Source organism: Epinephelus moara, chromosome 11 (assembly GCF_006386435.1).
Source record: "Epinephelus moara isolate mb chromosome 11, YSFRI_EMoa_1.0, whole genome shotgun sequence".
NCBI lineage: Eukaryota > Metazoa > Chordata > Actinopteri > Perciformes > Serranidae > Epinephelus > Epinephelus moara.
The window spans coordinates 21,065,953-21,086,934 of NC_065516.1; the positions used below are offsets into that span (position 1 = coordinate 21,065,953).

At 41.5% G+C, this 20,982-nt stretch overlaps 1 protein-coding gene across 2 annotated transcripts in view; it reads left to right on the forward strand.

The window, feature by feature from the left end:
- Nucleotides 1-16,863, forward strand: part of c11h8orf34 (chromosome 11 C8orf34 homolog) — an 84,518-nt gene extending 67,655 nt beyond the window's left edge. For both annotated transcript variants that reach the window (XM_050056720.1, XM_050056721.1), the window contains exons 12-15: nucleotides 3,777-4,267; nucleotides 6,861-6,957; nucleotides 15,409-15,447; nucleotides 16,267-16,863. In XM_050056720.1, the coding sequence (XP_049912677.1) occupies nucleotides 3,777-4,267; nucleotides 6,861-6,957; nucleotides 15,409-15,447; nucleotides 16,267-16,274 (635 nt within the window). In that variant the 3' untranslated portion in view covers nucleotides 16,275-16,863. The remainder of the gene's footprint in view (nucleotides 1-3,776; nucleotides 4,268-6,860; nucleotides 6,958-15,408; nucleotides 15,448-16,266) is intronic.
- The last annotated feature ends 4,119 nt before the right edge of the window (nucleotides 16,864-20,982 follow it).

Consider the following 20,982-nt stretch of genomic DNA (forward strand, 5'->3'; position numbering starts at 1 on the left):
ATGCTGACTGTCATTTGCATCGACTATTTAGGAAAATCAGAGAAAAATATCATTTGCATAATAATTTGGAACGCGGTGTATGAACTTTTTTCCCCGTCTCTTGCTGGTAGCCATGGCGACGTCTACGCCTCGCTGGCAAGTCAGCATCTGAAATCCCTCGCTCCGAAGGGCTAGTTTCATACCCACTACCCCTCGTTGTGCCCCCAACCCCTACACGCAAACAGGAATTGGGACACCACTACCCCTCGGGTGAACGTGCAATGAACGTGAAATGTAGGGGTAGGGCCAAGGGGTAGGGCTAAGGGGGGGTATTGGGACGGGCCCTAACACAGTATAGCGTCACTTTCTACTGTGAAAAATCACCAACTAAAGCTTCTAAACCAAAATCTTCACAACTTAACTTGTTTCAGCAGGAACATGACCCAAAATCGAAGAGAACTTAGCAACATCAACAAAGATTACATATTCCCTAACGTTAGCATGTTGCTACATGTAGCAGTGGACTTGCAGCCAGGGAATAACTGTAATGGAGTAACATATAAGCCCTGTTTCCACCAAACACTTACGGTATGGTATCTGTGGGACCAAAAGTAACCCTTCAGACATGGTACCTTGACCCTAGTGTTTCCACTGCAAACAGTACTCTTTCATGTGGGTGGGGTTGTTGTCACTCACTGCTCCGTCCAGCATTCACTGTATTTCCTCCTTTATCAGTTTGCAACTAGTTTATCGTCCACAGAACAAGGCTGCACGCCGACATTTTCAGAACAAAATATAACAGGCTGCAGAGAGAGTCTCTCTCCATGTGATTTTTAAAAATAGCGGGCTTGTGCGTTTAGTCCTTCTAAGACAAGCTCAGGGGTTTAGTGTTGCCGGAGCCCACAGGAACAACGTTCCGCAACGCTTTTTTTTTCTCCGAGTGAGGATTAGCTTGAAGATCCTCTCATAACTAAAGGTGTATGTCATCCAAAAGAGACAATAAAAACTAAAGGATGGATAAAGTTGTCACAGTAAAAGGTAAGGTGTGCTGATGGATTCACGCCGTCAACTCATGCATTGAATGACAGTAATCAAAGTAAATAAGTAAGTTAATGTTCCGTCTTAAAAGTCGCCGGCAGTCGGCCCAGTGAATTAAGTTATTTTTTCTCAGACTACAACTGTTGTGAGAGGGAAAAACACATCATTTCATTTTATAGTTACAGTCTACCAATGTATGTAAAACTCTTCACAGTATGAACAGTGGTTACATGAGTTTCAAAACCAGACACAACTCAGCCCTGAGCAGAGTGACTGTCCTCTATTGACCAATCAACGGACTGCAGTGTTCACAGCTTCACCTTTTAGTACCAGATCTGTGTGCTAGGTACCCCAACAGAGGGGGGACCAAAAATGGGGATGGTACAGAACGGTTCCATTGGTACCATCCTCAAGTTTTCACAATTGAAATTGCAAAAAAAAGCGTACCGAACAGAACTGTACCGCAGTGCTCGGTGGAAATGGGGCTATTGTGGCACTCTCTACTGTAAAAAATCACCAATAATGTTTTTAAACCAGGTCCCCTTTAATGCTACAATTACCCTTTAGGTCTGTACTTTAAAAATATTGAGGCTCTTAGTGACACCATATTAGGAACATGTACTTATACCCATTTTGTACTTAATGTATCTGTCCAAGGACAATAGTTGATATTAAAGTTTATTCTGGCCGGCAGTGTATTGTATTGTTGTAAGCCGGCAGTAGAATTACAGACAAGCGATGTGTCATTAGCACTTTAGTTTATTTTCAGAGGAGGGACCTAATAAAGTTTGCATGAGCTCTGAACGGTTGAATAGCGTGCTGTGGCCCTGTAGTCTCTCACCACGTGCAACCGCTTCTTGATCAAAGACTTTAATAGATCAGATCTGTTTCTATTTCTTCTTGTCTCCTTCTCTCTGTCTCATTTTCTCCTCGTCTCTCTTTTTTCCCCCGTCTTTATTACTGAATCAAAACTTATCAAAGGTTCGTACCATATGGATTCTGATGCTGCCGCTTTGATCTCTCTGAGCTGTCGTTTTACATCAGCGTCTGTGAGATGGCTTGTAGTATCTGTGCATTAAACACTGCACAGAATTTCACAATAAAGCTGCTTGTGATGGGTTGCTCATTAATGCCAGGAAGTTAGGGGAAACAAATGGTTTACAATAAAATCATGTGTGGAGCAACCATTTACAGAAGGGGGGAAAAGTTTCACAACAAAAACATGTGGTGTTTATCATCGTACTGGTAAATAACCTGAGATAAAAATATCAACTTTATGGGAACAGATTACTAATGAACATATCCTGTTTACAATAGAGTGATAACGTCAGTCGTGGTGGACCTGGTGTGGGTGGTTAAGAGCTTTAGCAGGGGAATCATCATATGTGGAACTTCCGTTTTGGCCACTGTCTAGCCGTGCATGCAGACCATCAACTAAATAACAAAGCTTCTTTATGGTTTGTAACGTTACATACTGCAGTCCTGCCACAAGCTGATGTCACGGCACGCCCTGAACACCTCACATAGTTAATATCTTCCAACTTTCAATCAGAGGGAGGTCAAGAAAGGCCAAATTGTAGCCTGTATCTTTAGTTTTCCTTCTTTTATATAGAGAAGTAACATGTGTAGAATGCACCAGGGTTAAAGCAACACAGACACAATGTCACACAGTACACATGCACATTATTGAGCACACAGCACTACGCAGTATGTGCTCTGCATTGTATCTCACTCCAAAGGTTGGCCTCCATACAATCAGAGCTGATTAAGCACAGAAACAGCAATCTAATTATGCATGTCAGAGAATTAAATGTTTTTGATCCCTGAAGGATTGTATACAAAACAGTCTGGAATAGATTTCAAACCAACTCGGTAATGTCTCAAAGCTGAATTTGGAGTAGTATCGCAGACGCGTTCAGCTTTGCATAGTAAATGGATATTTGTAAGCGAATCGGAGCATATGCTTCACATTTTTGCGTGGAAAAATGTTGTTTGTATATGATGGGGGGGGGAAAAAGCACAATTTGCTCCGAAACAAGGAAGTCAAGGTTTGTGAAATACTTGTCATGCTTCCTTTTGCTATTTATTTAACGTCACACATATACAGTTTTCCAGAAATACTCGCTCCTGATGAGTCATTCCTGAAATTATCCCTCTCGAATGATAACTCCCAGGCCGGTTTGTTGAATCCCGATTGCCAAGATTTTTAACAAAAGCATTAAACACGGAAAAAATGACACAGATGTTGATCATAGAAGTTGGCAGCGTCACTCCTTTCACAAACAGAAATGTTTTTGAGACTACCAGTGAGGCAAACAAATGAGTTTCTGTCAGGAACAGGGTTTTTTATTTTTTTACCGGGCTGCGCTCGCTGTATATCAACTTGGAACCTTTTCTGACGGAGGAAACTGGATTCACCACAATTTACAGTGCCTATAAATATTGTCATCATTGCCCAGAAGAAGGATTAAAGCAAGCAGTCTCGCCCACTTTAATGCTCAGTAAAGTTTGTGAATCATCCATCTTGTAGGACACATACTAACCTCACAGCACTGCCTGAGAATATGTAATAAAAAATAAGCTTGACTTTATCTTAGAGTCTCCTGAGATTCCTGGGCTTTGTGTTGCAGTCTTTAAACATTGTCATGTAAAAAAATAGGATTGCACCCATTGCCACAGTTACAATATTTATTGATCCTTATGTGGTAGATATGAAATCTGGATGTTGACTTGGATTATCTGCCTTTTTGTCCCTCCAGAGGTTGAGAAGGACCTGGCCAAGCTGGCAGAAGTAGGGAAGATGACCACCCGGAGCTCCAACAATCCGCACAGTAGTCTGCTTCACACCCCTCTGCGCCACAGAACACTCCCTGACACGCTCCCTCTCACCAGCCTGCTCTCCAGACCCCAGTCTCCAGCTGGCAGCCTCTCAGGCAAGCCCTGCAGCGTAGGCCTCCCTCTGCTCAGCCCCAAGCCCACCTCGCTGGTCATGGGTCGGACTCAATCTCCCAGCAACCCCGGGAGCAGGACTCAAACCCCCAGAACGCCCAGCAGGCCCCTGACCCCGAATAGTTTACTGACACGCTCCACCTTTAACCCTGGATCTCATAAAGAGGTGACCTTCAGAAGGTCACGGAGCCGCCCTGTGACGCCCACATGTCAGCCCACACATCCCCGACCGCTGCTCACCCCTCCTGGACTAAGCACTACAGACAGCCTTGGTGCCAGCCTACGGGCCTATCTGTCTGAGGTAAGACCCTAATATAAGAAATATATGTTTAGTTTCCAAAACACCTTCGCTGCTAACTGCTCAGAGGTCATTAAAACAATATTCCATGACAAGGTTTCCCAGTACAGGTAATATTTTTTGCAACACAGAGACAACTAGCAGGGCCTTTAATTTTGTAATGATCAATCTGGTGAGTGTCAGTGCTGTCAGTGTCACTGTAAGGGAATAGTTTGGCAGTCAGAGGATGATTAGCTGGCCTTAGCTTGGCATAAAGACTGAAAACAGGGGAATAGCTACCCTGGCTCATGGCAGCTTTTAGCCAGAGAGCGAAATTCATATAATTTCCTTTTATTGAGACATTATCTTTCATGGCCATGGTGTTGCATCAAATTCTACAGATCACATTTGAGTTATTTCTCACATTTGTCAAGCAATGAAATAGATCAAGAACAGTACAGTGTGTAAAACAGAGTTAAATTGTCATAAACTCTGGTTTAAGGGCTTGAAAATCGCTCCAATTTTATTGTAATTTTTTTGTATGTTGAGACTGAACTTGAGTGTCAAATCGGCTCAGTGCCCGAGTAAAGCTGGCTGTAGAACATGAGCGCCTTTACACAGATTATGACTGAGAACACCAGAACACACAATGTCACACATGTGCAGACCCTCGCAAACACTCACACACGCTTCGTGTGGGGTTTAGCAGAGAGTCATGGAGGTCCATACAGTAGGATGTCATTTTACTGTGGAAAAATGAGTCTGGCATAAAAGGCGAATTTTCAGTGGGGATTTCTTTCTTATATTCCTTTCATGATTTACTTAACAGCAGCGCTGTTAAATACGAGACCTTTTTGAAGGCTTTATTAATGGTGGGCAGGAATTTTGCAGTCCCTCTGTATACTCTTTGACAGTTATGCTAGTTGACACCTACTGAGATTATCCAAAACACCCAGTGCACCCAGTCAGCTTTTATTGAGGCCACCTGGTCCCATGTAGACGGACTGGGAGGCCTGCTTAGAGATTTAAAGGAATACTTCATCCCCCAAATGATAATTCAATTACACTGAAATCAGGAAGAAAACAGTTTTTGTTGCATGCCTCCATGATTAAGAATCCAAAAACAGAGAAAATTCCTGATGAATTGGAGTAAAATGAGGCCATGTTTATTAACAGCAGAACTATTTTAAAGCATCCGTTTACAAACTCGCACTTTTTGGCCGTAGGTGAGACTGTTTATGTGGGCGGAAGTTTTTAAATAGTGGTTTCAGCAAAAATGCATGTGTTTAGAACGTATCAAGCAAATTACTGGATAAATAAGACTTGGATTCGATTGCACGAGTTGTGTGAGTTTGTGAACAGATGTTTTAATATGATTTTGCTGTTGTTAAACGCGGTTGTCTCTGACTTCAATTCCTCAAGAATTTTCTCTGTTTTTGAATTCTTTGTTGACCATAGAGGCATGCGAGAAAAACCAAGTTTTCTTGTAGAAGTGAAAACAGGGTGAGTCATTGATTACAATCAATTATTTGGGGGATGAAGTATTCCTGTAAGGAATCCTAAACCTTTTTGAATACTGAATGTTTAAAAAAATACGTACAGTATATGCTTGTGATCTTGTTTTTCTTGACGACTACTCCTTTGATTACTTGTGTGATCATTTACAGGTTTGAAGCTCCATCATTTTAGCACTGAAAGCTAGGAAGATGAAATGGTCTTCTATAGGTAGCATGGGAGTTTTGCCCTGAGGACTTTCAGTATGTAAGATGATTGTTTGTAGGGCTGCAACTAACGATTATTTTCATTGTCGACTGATCTGTCGATTATTTCTTTGATTAGTCAACGAATCATTTTATCGAAAAATGTGTTAAAATGTTGAAAAATGTCGGTCTGTCTCTCCCAAACCCCAAAATGATGTCATCTAATGTCTTGTTTCGTACTCACGCCAAAGGGTTTTAGTTCACCGTCATGGGAGAGTGTGTAAAGCTGCCAATATTTGAACGTAAGAAGCTGAAATAAGAGTATTTTGGGGTACTTTTATAGTACTTTTCTATGAAAAATGACTCAAACCGATTAGTCGACTACTAAAATAGTCACCGATTATTTTAATAGTCAATTAGTCATCAATTAGTCGACTAATCGTTGCAGCCCTAATTGTTTGTGTCTCAGGTTTTGAAGTCTTTGGTTTAAAGTGAAATGAAGAATTGTCAGTACCTTTTCTTTGACCAGCTGCTCATTTTCATGGGGTCATTACCACTTTTCACATCACACCACTGAAGCTTTAAACAGGAAGAGGAAGACGAATGTTTGAATGTGAAGACAAAATCACTTCAGATTTGATGTTTGAAATCTAAAACTGCTAAATGAGATCTTGCAGCTGGCTCATTACATATTCCTGTACATGTTTTCCTTTCATTCACAACAAGACCTTGAGTAAGACACCTACAGTCTAGAGACTAACAAATGGATACATTAACAGACGGATTGACAGAATGATTAATATGCTCTTTTCCCAGCTGTGTTTTCTATCTCCATTTCCCTCTGTCTGTTATCACCGCTGACTAAGAGTTAACACAGTCTTCCATCATCTCTGTTCTGCTCTATTTTTCCACATCAGGATGAGTTTTACCAGCAGTTACAGGCCATCCGACAGCCTTGGCATATTCCCAGTGACACAGACAGTGACATCCTGGAGCCTCCTGAGCAGGATAAGAGTGAGTGACCTATCTGTCTCTTCTGTCAGTCTTTTTTAAACCCTACATTAGATTGTTTATCAGTTCTTCAGACAGGTTCCCGTCACAGGAGAGTTTGCTGGGAGGTTCTCGGAGCCTCTGAGTTGAATCCACAGTTCACACATTTGACAAATTGGAGCTCTAATGTTTTTACCTTCCTGCAGTTTTTTCTTCCTAAGACGTGAGGCTCATTTCATTACTGTAATGTCACTGTACCACAGCGGGTAGCTAATGCATTTACGTAGCTATAGATCTATTAAAAAGGGAAGATTAATGTGAAAGTACTTCTTGTAAAATTTTGAGATGGAGCAAAAAGGCTGACACATGAGAATTTCCGTATTTCACAGTTGGGTGAAATCCTCAGGGGTTTCATAGGGGGGGAACACTGTCATGTAAAATTTCCTTTCTGGCCTCTTGTAAGAGATATATCTCTATCAAGATCCAGTTGATAGACACGAACAATTCTTGCTCGAAAGTCATAAAGCAAGTCATAGTAGTGGTCTGGCCGGGATACAGTGCAGCATATTACTCTGGCTTTGAACATGACAGAATTAGATCAGACCTCCTTGGATGTTCTGGAGCATAAATCACATGAATGTATGAGGCGGTATGGTCTGATTGGCAGGGGCTCGTAGTTCTCAATTCACTGAGGTCCACTAAAAAAATGTCAAATTTATGCCTGTTTAACATAGTTAGCATATGGTGAAACTTCTCTGAACCTCTGAGATGTTTGTACGGATTTATATAGTGGCTGGACTAAATGAAATTAATTATGTAAACATTACATATTTCTCTAGAACAAGCAGTTTTAGGGCCTGCTGTGTGGGGCATGAGGATGTTAGACAGAACAAACAGGACTTTGAGAATTCAGCTTGTCTGAGGCCAAGTCCACACATATAGAGGTATATTTGGAAACATAGCTTTTCTCTGCGTTTTGTTTTTTTCTCCCCATGCAGATTGTTTTAGGTCGCTGAAAGCAAACATTCTGAATATCTCTCTCCAGGGTGAAGTTTTTCAGAAACTCTGTCACAGAGATATGACCTTTTACTAAGCCCAGCCCCTTTGTGATGGTCTGAGAAGCTGTCAGAGTAAGCATGGAGCCCACACTGTAACTAACTGCACTCCCTGAAGAAATATCATCATATTTTGGGGGAAATGAAACAATGATTCCAGGGAGAAGCAGACAGAGGGGTCTACAGTCTGTGTTTGAAGGATATATCCAGGATGTCAAACTGACTCAGCAGCAACAACAGGTTAAAAAGACAAAGATAGTTAGAAGCGAAAGCCGAACTATAGGCTACAGATCACAGTGTAAAAGTGAACCACCACATCAATGCTGATCGCCACACAAGACAATGAATATAAAGGGAGACTTTGCTGATATTGAACAAGCTGTGTGGCATCGCAGTGTGTGCAGATGAGGGATGAAGTCAAACAACGTTCATCTGCACACACTGTGATGACACACAGCTGGTTGAATATCAGCAAAGTTTCCCTGCTTCCCTTCACTGGTTCCTGTACAGCAGGGTCGGTCTTTGTTTCACTGTTATAATCATTAAAAAGCAAAAGCAGCATGTGTATACATTCAGTAGGCTATATCTTCAGTAGCTAGCTAACTAACCCTACACTTTTCAGGGTCTGATTTTGGTTGTGGAACAGGGAAGAAACGTATATCTTTTTCCAACCTCTCCAGGTAACGAGTATCATTAATACACGACGTGCCCCAGGCACAACAGTTAGCTCCAAATCCACAGAACCAGCCTGAAAATGAAGGAAATCTGAAACGACTGCATTAGAGTCAATGGAGCACAGCTGTGTTGTTGTCGGACCCTGGTCTGAGCCGGCCCGATGCTACGTTATGATTGGCCAGTCTGCATGTAGGGGGCGGGACTTAGTGAAGGATCAATTTAGTTTTTGGTTTGTAACATCAGAGTGTGCACCGTTATTTCACAGAGGTGTCACAATTGAGGCAATGATCCATGACAAAATACAATAAATGTAATGAACACCAAACTGAGTTTACTCCCCCAGCAACATATTTCCATTCTGAATTTGAAAAAATGAGTGTGTTTACATGGACATGACTAACCCGTTTATGACTGGGTTTTTTGGAGTATCCCAGTTATGTGTTAGAGCATGTGAACACCATATTCTGTTTATGAGAAACCTGAATATGCTAGCTTGAGTACTCTGAAAGAATTCAGGATGTATACAGGGAATATCATATCCTGAAAATGATCGTAACCGGGCTTAGCCTCATAAACAGGTTATTCTTGTCCATGTAACCACCCACATGTTTAGGTCTCCAGTGAAGGGAACCTGTATGAGGAAAAGGTCATCTTCCTAATACTGTTTAGACTGCAAAGTGGGAGTGGGTGTGAGAGAGTGAGTCAAGCTATTACAAATATTGACCTCTAGGATGTTACCCAAGTCAGATTTAGGAGGAAAATGTGGGACTTGTTGGTGGGTGTTTCACACAAAGGGGCAAACTTAAAAATATCTAAAAGATGCAAAATTGGTAGATTGAATTTTTGAGAGAGTTGCGAGAAAGATCCATACACACCTTCAATATATCATTAGAGTCCTTGTTGCTTTGAGCCCTTTTTCTATACCAGCCTCTTTTAAAAAAAAAAAATCCTCATCTAAGGAGAGACAGTATAAAGGATTTTTGACTAAAGGTGAGAGAATCAAGAGAGACTGTAGACAAAACTGTCCTCCAAATGGAGCCCAAAGCTGAAGAGAATGATTCATGATACGGTTTAAACTTGTCCGAGCAGAGGCTAGAGGAAAACAGTAGGATGAAATAGCAAAGAGGCAGGCTGATTTACAAGATGCTTCCTCTATTACAGCCTCAGCAGAATTCCAGTCCATAATGGCACTGAAACAAATGAAGAAGACTATGGATGTTGGCTGACCTGTTATATATCTGAAAGTTAGGGAGCACTAAGCCACCATGTTTTATGATTTTGAAGAAAAGCCTTTGATTCTAGCAGGGTGGTTATTCCAAGTAAATGATGGGACATGTTGATCAAATAGCCTGAAAAAGGATTTGGGGGAAAAAATGGGATTCTTAAAGTTAAGTAGAAGCAGTAGGGACAACCATCTGCTAAAGTCTTGACTTGATCTAGGAGAGAAGAGAAATTTAGGGTGAACAGGTCATTCATTTGTTTGAAGATTTTAACTCCTAAATATCTAAAATGATCTGCAGTTCTCTTAAATGAGGCCACATTTTATAAAGTTGCACATGTGGCTATATTGGTACTGATTCTAACTTTGCTAACAGGACTTTTTACATGTTTACACAAATGTACAGTTTCTCTTCCACGTATGAGTTCACTGCTCCAGGTAGCCTTCAGGTGATGACTTTTTTCAGGCTTCTGTTTGGCCAACATCTTCTTCTTCTTCTTTTTCATCTTTGTGTGGCTTTAAGGTTACGGTTATGTTGTCACCTGTTGGTATGGCATGCTTCTGGCAGCACTCAGTGGTGTTTTTGCATTTTCATTTGGGCATTCAGTGCTTGTGTGGATGGGATTTTTTTTAAACTAAGAAGAGAAAACTCCTGTTGTCAGAAATGACAGTGTGAGTGTAGACTAGGCCTTAGTCTTATGAATAGAGGAACATCTGTTGCTATGGCAGCACTAACAGAAAACCCATAACCTTGTTAAAATCAGCATGTTTTACCCCCTGGGAGCGGGGATGTGCTCAGCAAATTTCAAGATTAGAATTACCAGATCATTGTGAGATAATGGTAGGCAAAGTTGATGTTTTAGCACAGGGATGGCAAAAGTGGAAAGCTTGGAAGAGGAAAGACAGGCCACAATGCTAAAGGTTCATCCTCTGGGGAGCACAAATGTGCTCAGTGCCTATAACGGAAATCCCCCACACAGTACAAGTGGTAATGCAAACAGAAATGTTGACCTGGTAAAAAGGTGACAGACTGAACAAAAACATGATGATGAATCCACTTGGAACAATGAAAGTCCACTTTTATTTCTATGGAAAGCGAGCCATTGGTTATTGAGATATCTTTTGGACCTGAGCATTTGTCAAAGAGAAATTCTGACCCTATTACTCAAATTCATGCTAATCTGTCTGGTAGTTGTCCAGTTGCTCTGGACCAATGTGTTTGATCGACAGACAGATCAACAGCCAAACCAGCAGGCTAACAAACTGACTGCTGTTGCCGTGTTGAAATCCCACCACTACTGGGGTAAAAAATGGCAGCCCTGATGTTAATTACGACCAAGTCCAAAGATGCAATGACTTAAATGTTCTCAAATTAACTTCGACCTGTTTTCTCAATAAACAAAACATCAGCATCCGCTACTCAAACTGAAAATCAAGTGCACGTGGGACTTAAAAAGGCGATTTTCATTGACGTTATGACACAAGAATTCCAGTCAAACAAAAGATCAAGCAGGCAAATGGTTGTCACATGGAAATATAACCCTTCTGACAAGTTCCTCTGGAGGGTCATTGCTTTGCCAAATGTGTATCTTGCAAAATAAATGGATAAATTTTCCTAATAGCCCCTGGGGTCCTGCTCTAAGTCTTGGCAGTGGTAATGGCATGTTGAGAAAGGATATGAGCCACACATTGAATTAGAGAAGGCTCAGGCGCAGGGAGAGAGAGACTGACAGGAAAAAAGAGACCCAACAGCCACAAGACGTGACAAAGCACTTTCTGGCGTGAGAGAGGGCCCACAGGACTGTTCGCTGAAATCTGGTTTGTACAGTATGTCCTTGTGTGTGTGTGTGTGTGTGCATGTGTATAAGTGTGTGCATTTAACGTGTGAGTGATTGCATTAGTCAGGGTAAGACTTTAAAATTGTTTTCAGAGAGTGATTTTGCCCTCTTAATCTTTTCAGGGGTAATTTTTTGACCCATGAAATAATGGAGTTGAATTGCATCCTGGCAAACGAACACTCAATTTGTACCACTGAGATTTTTTTTGTTAAGTTTTAATCTCCAAACAAAGGAACAGAGCAATAATCCTCGACTACCTACAAGTATTCCACGCGTCTCAAAAGGTGAAGAAAAACAAAGTGTCCTGCTTTCACAGCCATTTCATGAATTTGAAAAAGCATTTCAAACACGAGTATGGACATGTGTGAGAGTTTGAGTCTGTCCACGTACCTGTATGCGCATGCGTGTCCATGAATATGAGTCTCGCTTCATTAGCGCGGTGACACCCTCTTCCCAGTATCACAGCACATGTGTCTGAGCTGGTGCCAAGAGTATGGTGAGAGCTAAATAATGGGGGAAAAATCCATAGCTATTTCCTGTTATTCTACAAACTTCCACAATGGGACAACCACACACGCCACAATGGAGATGAAAGGAGTCTGTCCTCTTCCCCCACTCCTAACCCCGCTGTCCGTTTTGGGTGTGGCTCAGCACATGAATGAATTCAACATAGACGTGTACAGTGGAAGTAAATCAGTGTGTTACAGTATACACACCTGTCAGGATTGCTTACAGAATGCGATATTCACAGTGTTTAAAGATAGTTTGTATTATTAACCTACTGATAATTACAATCACTTGTTGCAGAAGCATAAGTGATGTTGAAACTGGTGGCCATGTTGACCATTTCATCAGTCGCCGTCTTTAAAAAACTGAAAAATGCCAGGGATTAGCCTCAGTTGTGACAAAAATATAACTCTGCAACTGACATAGTAGAGAGCTGCTTTCTTGCCGATAGTTATATGACAAAATACTCTATAAAAAGATACCCACATAAGTGTGCTGGTTTGGTTGCCTACATGTAAACAGTCTGTTTGGACTGGAGAGAGAAAGAAATGCAATCTCAGAACCCATTGTCTGTTGTCTGACACTTTAGCTGACATTTAGCTTTTCAATAGTGTTTTTCTAATCTATATCTGCAGTTTATTCAGCCATTCATTGATTTTCCATAACAGCTTATCCTGTTAGGGGTTGCAGGGGAACTGGAGCCTATCTCAGCTGACATTTGGCGAGAGGCGGGGTGCACCCTGGACCGGTCGCCAGACTATCACAGGGCTGACACATAAAAACAGACAACAATTCACACTCACATTCACACCTACGGGCAATTTAGAGTCATTTCTTTGGAGTGTGGGAGGAAGCTGGAGTACCCAGAGAAACATGCAAACTTTGCACAGAACCAGGTTCGAACCAGGAATTCTCTTGCTTGTGGGGTGACAATGCTAACCACTGAACCACCGTGATGCTCTCTATCTGCAGTCATATGCAGGTATCTGTTTATAGAGATTAGCTGTTGATGTTGAAACTGTCTCAAGATGCTAATCGAATTGTAAAAAGGTGGCTGGCGCACCAAAAAGGGAATCTTGGCCCAGACATGCACCGGCTACACTGGATCTCCCGAAATATTGGCCATTGCCCCCCGAGGCAACAAGAGCCGATGGGTTCAGAGAGAGTATTAAAAGACTGACACCACTCTCATATGCTGTGTCTCAAACTGTGTACTTCTGTACTTACACTTTATATTTTGAGTGCATAAGTGCGTTCACACTGAGAAGTATGGCAAAATGCAGTGCACTATGAGTACCCGGATGGTGCACTCAAAACGGTCAAGAAGTTGAGTGTGGAACTATGGACACTTCTCGCCCTCAATGGTCGGCATCTTGGCTACGTAGTGGAAGGGGAGGGACCACTTTTCAAACTGGAAATGGCGGCAGAGGACTGCGACTGTGAATGTCGCTGCATTGTACAAATACATGTGTTTTTTGCACTAAGCACCACTATACTGTTGTCTGATATAAGCCAGCAGTATGTTTATTGGGTTAATTTAGCAGTCTGTAATGATTTGGTAACGTGAATGCTAATGCTAGTTTGCCAACTAGCTAATTTGCGGTTGTCATTTCTGGTAAGTGCACAACAGCCGTGTTTGGTTTGAGACAACACTACCCTGACGAAATTCGCACACTACGTGAATAAGTACATAGTGCACATAGTATACTACATAGAAGTGTACTAACAGAAGTATGTGATTTGAGACACAGTGATACATACTCTTGGATATAAAGCCACAGCTTGTTAGCCTAGATTTGAAAAAGTGTCAGGCTAGCTGTTTCATCTCGTCTAGTCTTTGTACCACGCTAGGCTAACTGGCTGCTGGATATAGCTTTATATTTGACAGAAAGATACAGTATGAGTGTTTGTCATATAACTTTTAGCAAGACAGTGAGTATGTTTAAAGGACAACTTCGGTATTTTTCAACCTGGGCTCTATTTCCCCATGTGTATGTGTGCATATGATTCATGGGTACAACTCGTTCTAAAATTGTTTCAGTATTGAGGCGCGAAATGAGCTAAAACGGTAATGGGGGCAAATGCGTCCCGTATAAAAGTGCTTTTTTTCGCCACTGACCGGTTCAGATCGCCAGTGCTATCTCTGTAGATAGCATATTGTAGCGGCCCTGGGGCAGTGGTGAGTGTGAATGAGTGGAGTCAGCTGTCAGTCAGTGTTGGAGCAGAGAGGGGGAGGGCGGCCCCGCTTGGTACTGTAAATGAGTATGTGTGTGTGAAGTGTGTGTTACGCTAGAAGAGTCAGAGGACGGAGTCTTTTACGTGCTACCCCCTGGAGTGTTACCGGAGTTTTTGGAGTGCTCAAATAAACGGGCCTTTTTCCCGATCGCAAGAACAGGATGTCGCGCAACACCCCGTACAGCTTTCATAGGCTGCCTTTGTCGGACGGCGAGATGCTGAAGTTGTGGCTAGTTGTGCTACAAATGGATGCTAACACTCCTGTCCAGACACTGCGCCTTGCAGACCATCGGGTCTGCAGTGCTCACTTCTCCCAAGATGACTACTGCCAGCCGAAGAAGAGAAGACATCCAATCCCGAAACACCTCTTCCTCAAGAAAACGGCTGTCCCACGAGTAGAGAGAGCTAAAGACACAGTGGAGCAAAGCTTGTCACATCACACAGCCCAGAGGTAAGGGAAAGGCTAAGTTAGTATGCTATTTACAGAGATAGCACTGGCGATCTGAACCGGCCAGTGGCGAAAAAACACACACTTCACACACACATACTCACAGTACCGAGCGGGGACGCCATCCCCCTCTCTGCTCCAACACTGACTGACAGCTGACTCCACTCATTCACAGTCACCACTGCCCCAGGGCCGCTACAATATGCTATCTACAGAGATAGCACTGGCGATCTGAACCGGTCAGTGGCGAAAAAAAGCACTTTTATACGGGACGCATTTGCCCCCATTACCGTTTTAGCTCGTTTCGCGCCTCAATACAGAGCCAATTTTAGAACAAGTGGTACCCATGAATCATACGCACACATACACATGGGGAAATAGAGCCCAGGTTGAAAAATACCGAAGTTGTCCTTTAGTTCCCTAAATATGGAACTTAAACTCCTTACGAGTGATCATGCTGCCCTACATGACACATTTTCTGTCTTTATTTTTCCACAGGCGGAGCACGAGATGCCAATAAGAGATCTGTGTTTTCAGGTGAGAACTTGAACACTTAGAGGCTGCACAGCATCAAATCAAAAGGAGACAGCCTCACCTCCGAATGTGATGTTTTGTTTGGGTCACCAGAAACCAATTTTGCTATTGTAAGCCACTGCCTTAAGTTTAGAGAGCCTCAGTGTCTGTCAATGACCTCATTTGTAGAGCCACAACATGCTACCCAAATAGCTACCAATGGGTGACTTACTGCCGAAGCCTCCACCTTCATTTATGGTCCATTCAATTACCGTCACAGGCTAAATGGAGGGCACAGTGGCTCTGAAATGTGATTGGTGGAGGCCGGCCATGTGTGGAGACAAGAACGCTGTTGCCCAGTTCCATTAAGTCACTTGGGTTCTGAGTTTACACGCAGCAGACAGCGTCAACTCTCAGCGTCAACATTTGGGAGAAAGAGAAAGTCTGTCTGGTTTGAGGTTGTCTGCGGTTCTCCTTCTTGTGGCTCAGGAGGTGCCCACAGTTCCCAGTGTCAGTGTGCCAGTCTGGAGGGAGATCTGAGAGCAGGCTGCTGCTGCTTGGCTATCAGAGAGGCCAGAGCATCGCCACGGCAACCAAACTCAAAGCTCGCTGCTTAAGTCACCCCAATCACTGCTCTCCCAGAACTTATTGTGAAATATGGTTGTTGGAACGCACACTGGGCAGCGGCAGGCCTCATTTTCCACCTCATGTTTGTGTATGACATGTTTAAATATTAAATAGCTGTTTCACAGTAATTGCCCCAGTTATTATTCTTATTAGCGGTTAAATGTGTCTGATTTTAGTTTCTAGGAGACTGATGTTTTTGTCTTTCATTTTTCACAGGCCTATAGTGACGAAGACCAGAGACATTGATCCAATCAAACTATTATGCAAACCACTGGACATTTTCAATATGTCTACAGAGACGATTATTTTTATAATTCATATGAATGGGGAAAAAGAAGATTGTATACTTTTTTCACAGATATTTCATAGACATTGTACTGTAACTGTATGATAAAATGTCAAAAAATATTACTTCAGAGTATGGAATATAACATTTATTTTTGTTTGCTCTATAGCATGCTATTGAACTTCCACGTGGAGTCCAGGAACAGATGCATTTTGTTGTTGACAGACTCTTTTTCTAGGCCTAGTGCATTATCACATTGTGAGGGCAGCACACCCATGTTAAGAAGGCGTTTATTGATATGCACTGTTAAAAGATGTAGTGTTATGGAGGGAGTACAAGGAATGCTGTTATATTAATTAAAATGATTTGGTGCACATGTCCCCATTCTTTATATGTTTTGGGCTTCCTTTTGTTTTCACATTGTTATGAATTTCAACATGCAAACGCTAGAGGAGGAGACCAATTCATTTCTTTCATTGTCCTCCCGTCTCATTAAAAAAAAGCACACTGAAGTCATTATTTAAACGACTAAAGCTGTTACAACACAGTCTCGCTTTAATCCAGTCTTTCTCAGATACATGATCCATCTAACTGTGTGTCTCTCACACGTTCTGTGGTGCTGACGGAGACACACAGATCTGTCCTGACCATGACTACATTGCTCCTGTGTGTTTGCCTGGGCACGTGTTGGTTAAACTGTGGTCGTCTGAGTGTTACACACAGACGACGTCGGCTCCAGAGACACACACCATGGACACACCCTCCAGCCTGACACAGTCTGATCCGAGCATTTGAACCCTACTGAGTTTTGCGGTATGGTATGCCCGACTTTTCAGTCTGTCTCTCGGGATGTGGTCTACAAACTACTTCTCTGTCTCATTTCATTGACGGTGATTCCTGTAAAAGGATGTGTGAGAAGACTAATCACTTAAAACCCCATCCTGTAAAACATGGTATGCGGATTAATGTCCCACGTTTTTCAGACCCGTCATGTGCTTGTTGGAAAGGGATGTGGTTTTGAAAGATCTGTGGAAGAATTTAAGGACATGGCATTATGGAGTCACAGTGGTGCCTTGATCTAATCTTCGTATCACTATAAACAATATTTTCCTGTCAGAAAAGGGAAATGTCTTGCGTTGCACATTACAATTTTCACATTTCGTATTCCATTTTCGCACCGTCGGACGGGGGTTGGGAGTGTGATTGCCATCTGTTCTGATTACCAGCGCACTAACTGCGTTTATACTATCAATATTTTCTCTTGAGTTCATATGTCTCCTCAAGTCTTTCATTTATGTCAGCAAAAAATCAAGACATGAGGAGTCCTGGAATAAGGAGAGACAGTTTGTGAAATGAAGACTTAAGTTATTGCCACAGATGTCACACAAAGACAGCGCTCTGATGCTTTCCCCCCTCTCTGTGTATCTTTGAATGTCTCACTATGTCACAACGTATAAAGATGAAATGGTGGGACCATAACGGATATCTCTCCTCACCGCAACTTGCACAGTATCGTATATCAGATTATAGCCATATGACTTCTTAATGATTGGTCCCAATATGAAGGCTTATTTTATGCTGCTCATATATAATCATTTAGCTCAAACTACATATATCTTTATCAGTCACATATGTCATGTTGCTGTGAATCAGCTTGATCGGGTTTCATAATATTAGTACCATCCCTCTGGAGTCTGCAGGAAGAAACCTCCAATATCTTCTGAAAGTATGTTTACTGTGCAGGCTTTATACACCAGGCCCGTTCAAAGCAACTGCGAGGGCCACCCAGGAACAGCGGCAGACATCACTGTACTTAGAGGGAGATCCGGACCACCATCAATGGTCAGCAGACTGACCCAGGTCTTAATTTACAACTGAACAGACTGGGATTTATCCTGACGTACAGCACAAATAAATCTATGGTGGAAGAAAGGTATGCTTTGAAGGCATTTAAAGTTTTTATCATTCACTGCTTGGAATGAAAAAGCCAGTTTTTTTTCTCTGACTATAACATTTAAGAAAAGCACAAAAAGCTAGTACTTTAAACTACACTATGTGTGATTATGGAAAAGCTCCACATTAAAACCCTTTTCTGTGAGGACTCCTCTGCAGAAACACCCGAGGAGGTTTGTGGGGCTGTTTTTTCATGGTAATTTAAAACATAATCAACAATCTGGATTTTGTTTTCTGTGTTCATGGAAGCGAACTCCCTGTTCTCACACAGCTAATGAGATCAGCCTCCACTGTTCTTTGGCTGTTAACTTATTCAAGTCTGTCATCAGCATGGACGTTTGAGTGTTGCTCTGTGCAGTTTCAATGAAGTCAAGGCAGTCGTGCTCCGCTAAAGCAGCTCACTTTGTATCACAAAATACGCAGTACTAAACATTCATAGGTGCTGCAAAAGCCAAAATAAATAGTATAAGACTGAACCTTGTCATTGTTTAAAGCAATGGTTCCCAACTGGTGGGTCCTGATCTATTCTGAATGGACTGCAAGTGACTTGTGAATTTGTCAAGTTTCTAAAAAACGCACTTTATTTTGAAGTACTGTGAATTTCCGGCACAGAGCTTTTATTCTGAAGTGCCATTTCCTGCTGTAGAGTGAGTGACCAACAGGCAGCTGCTTGACAGAGACAGCGAACTACCTCAACGACATGGCCAAATGAAAGTATGACGCTGATATATTAAACTGTGTGGACCTTGAATTAATGCTTAAGAAGAAATCTGGATCCAGTGGCTGGACCAGTTAGGAACCAGTGGTTTAGAGAACAGATCCTGACACAACTGCACCATTGGAACAATCAGTATACGATTACTCCAATCTTGAGCATATATTTAGTTAACCCCATTGTGTTTGGAGTTCAGCTGACAATTAATATGAAACATCATAGAAAAGAAAGAACACTGGCTGCTGATTTTAATCCAATACATAATGCCTAAAATACCACGAAAACTAATGTTGGGTGACAGAGTATGTGCTGCCATTGCCACACTATCAAAGCTTCATATGATTTGTGGTTGTTGATTGCTAACAAAATACTCACTTACAATTTCTCAATCACTATGTGGTCAACTTGAGCCATAATGGGTGTATTAGAACGGACAAGAACTAAAGCTAAAATGATATTTCTGAATGCCCGAGCATGGTAAGTTTTGCAGCTGTTTATTTTACAATGTAGTGCCCAAAAATCTTTCTTTGTCCCAGCAGTGGTGTTGCCAAGGGGTGGCCAATGGGAGCCATAGCCACCCTGATACAATCACTGACCCTGCCTCCACGAAAATAAGTGGAGACCTATGTGTGGTGTTTTTAAACTTAAGAAGGCTTGTTCCCAGTACATGTTTTGTTTCTCACAGTCAATGTACTTCTTCAAATAAAAGCTCTATATTTGTCTCTGTAAGGGAAAGGACAACCAGCCCATTTGAAGAACAATGAGTCATCTTACACATGTGTATATATATATATATATATATACAGATACATAACACATTAAAACAGGATTGTTATGACACTCAATTGTCACACATCAGATAATTAGAAATATTAACTGTTATAAAAGAAACCAAGGTGCATCAAAACAGGATTCTTTAACCTTCATATTGACATTGAACTAGCCTTTCCACTACAAAAGCAGAATAGAATTTCTAAAAATTCAGTTATGGCTTATGGTTTTGGTCTGCCACCCCAAGATTTGCAGTGGCCCCATCTGACCACCACTATGAATTTTTTTGGAGGCGCCACTTATTCCTACACTGGACTGGTATGACGTGCAGTACTGATTGCAGTCACTACATCAAAATCATAGCACAGCCCAGTACTGGGAGCTTATCTGTAGCAAATGGGCAGAACTGGGGGTTTATGTACGGTCTTGTAGTTTTGAATTTTCAACAATAAACCTCTTATCTTTTATCTATTTTATATACAGTACTTATAATTTATAGTCTTTCAATGTGTTTATTACTTTAACTAGCTGTGTTTCATGTCCATCAAAGCCTCAAAAGTGCTCCAACTATCAGTCATGTTTTATTATGATTAAGAGTAACAGAGCCTGGATGATGTAACTTCTCCTCCCTCCCTTTGGTTCAATTATCATGTGATCATCATTTTTACATGTGACTTCTGCAGATAGAATTAATTTCAAGTCAGAGAGAGAAAAAACAGAGAGCACAGGTTGTTTAATAAAACTTGCTGCTGTTCTGAAGACATTTCCAGATTTCTCAAAGACAGTCCAGCTGTAATGACAATATTCCATCTGCTGCACAATAAGAAATTAATTTAACAAGTGTCAGAAGTTGCAATCACAGTAATGTAACTATTTTAATTAATTCATCAAAGTAATGTGACTTTTTGCATTTGATTTCTTTTTGAATAATTGTCTTGCAAATATTTTAAATTGGACAATAAAGAGGAAAAGCCGCTCAAATGCACTCAAATATGTGGCTTTGCTGACCCATGTTGTTTGTAGAAGATTACAGTTACATTTATTTTGTGATTTAATCACGTAACTCTATTGCAAGTAACTAGTCAGCCTACTCTCCAGTACTCATAGAAACTCAAAAAGTATGGCTTCATCATCATCATCATCATCATGTTCTTCTTCTTCTTATAATATTAATAATAATGACATCTGACATTTTCATAGTTGTTTC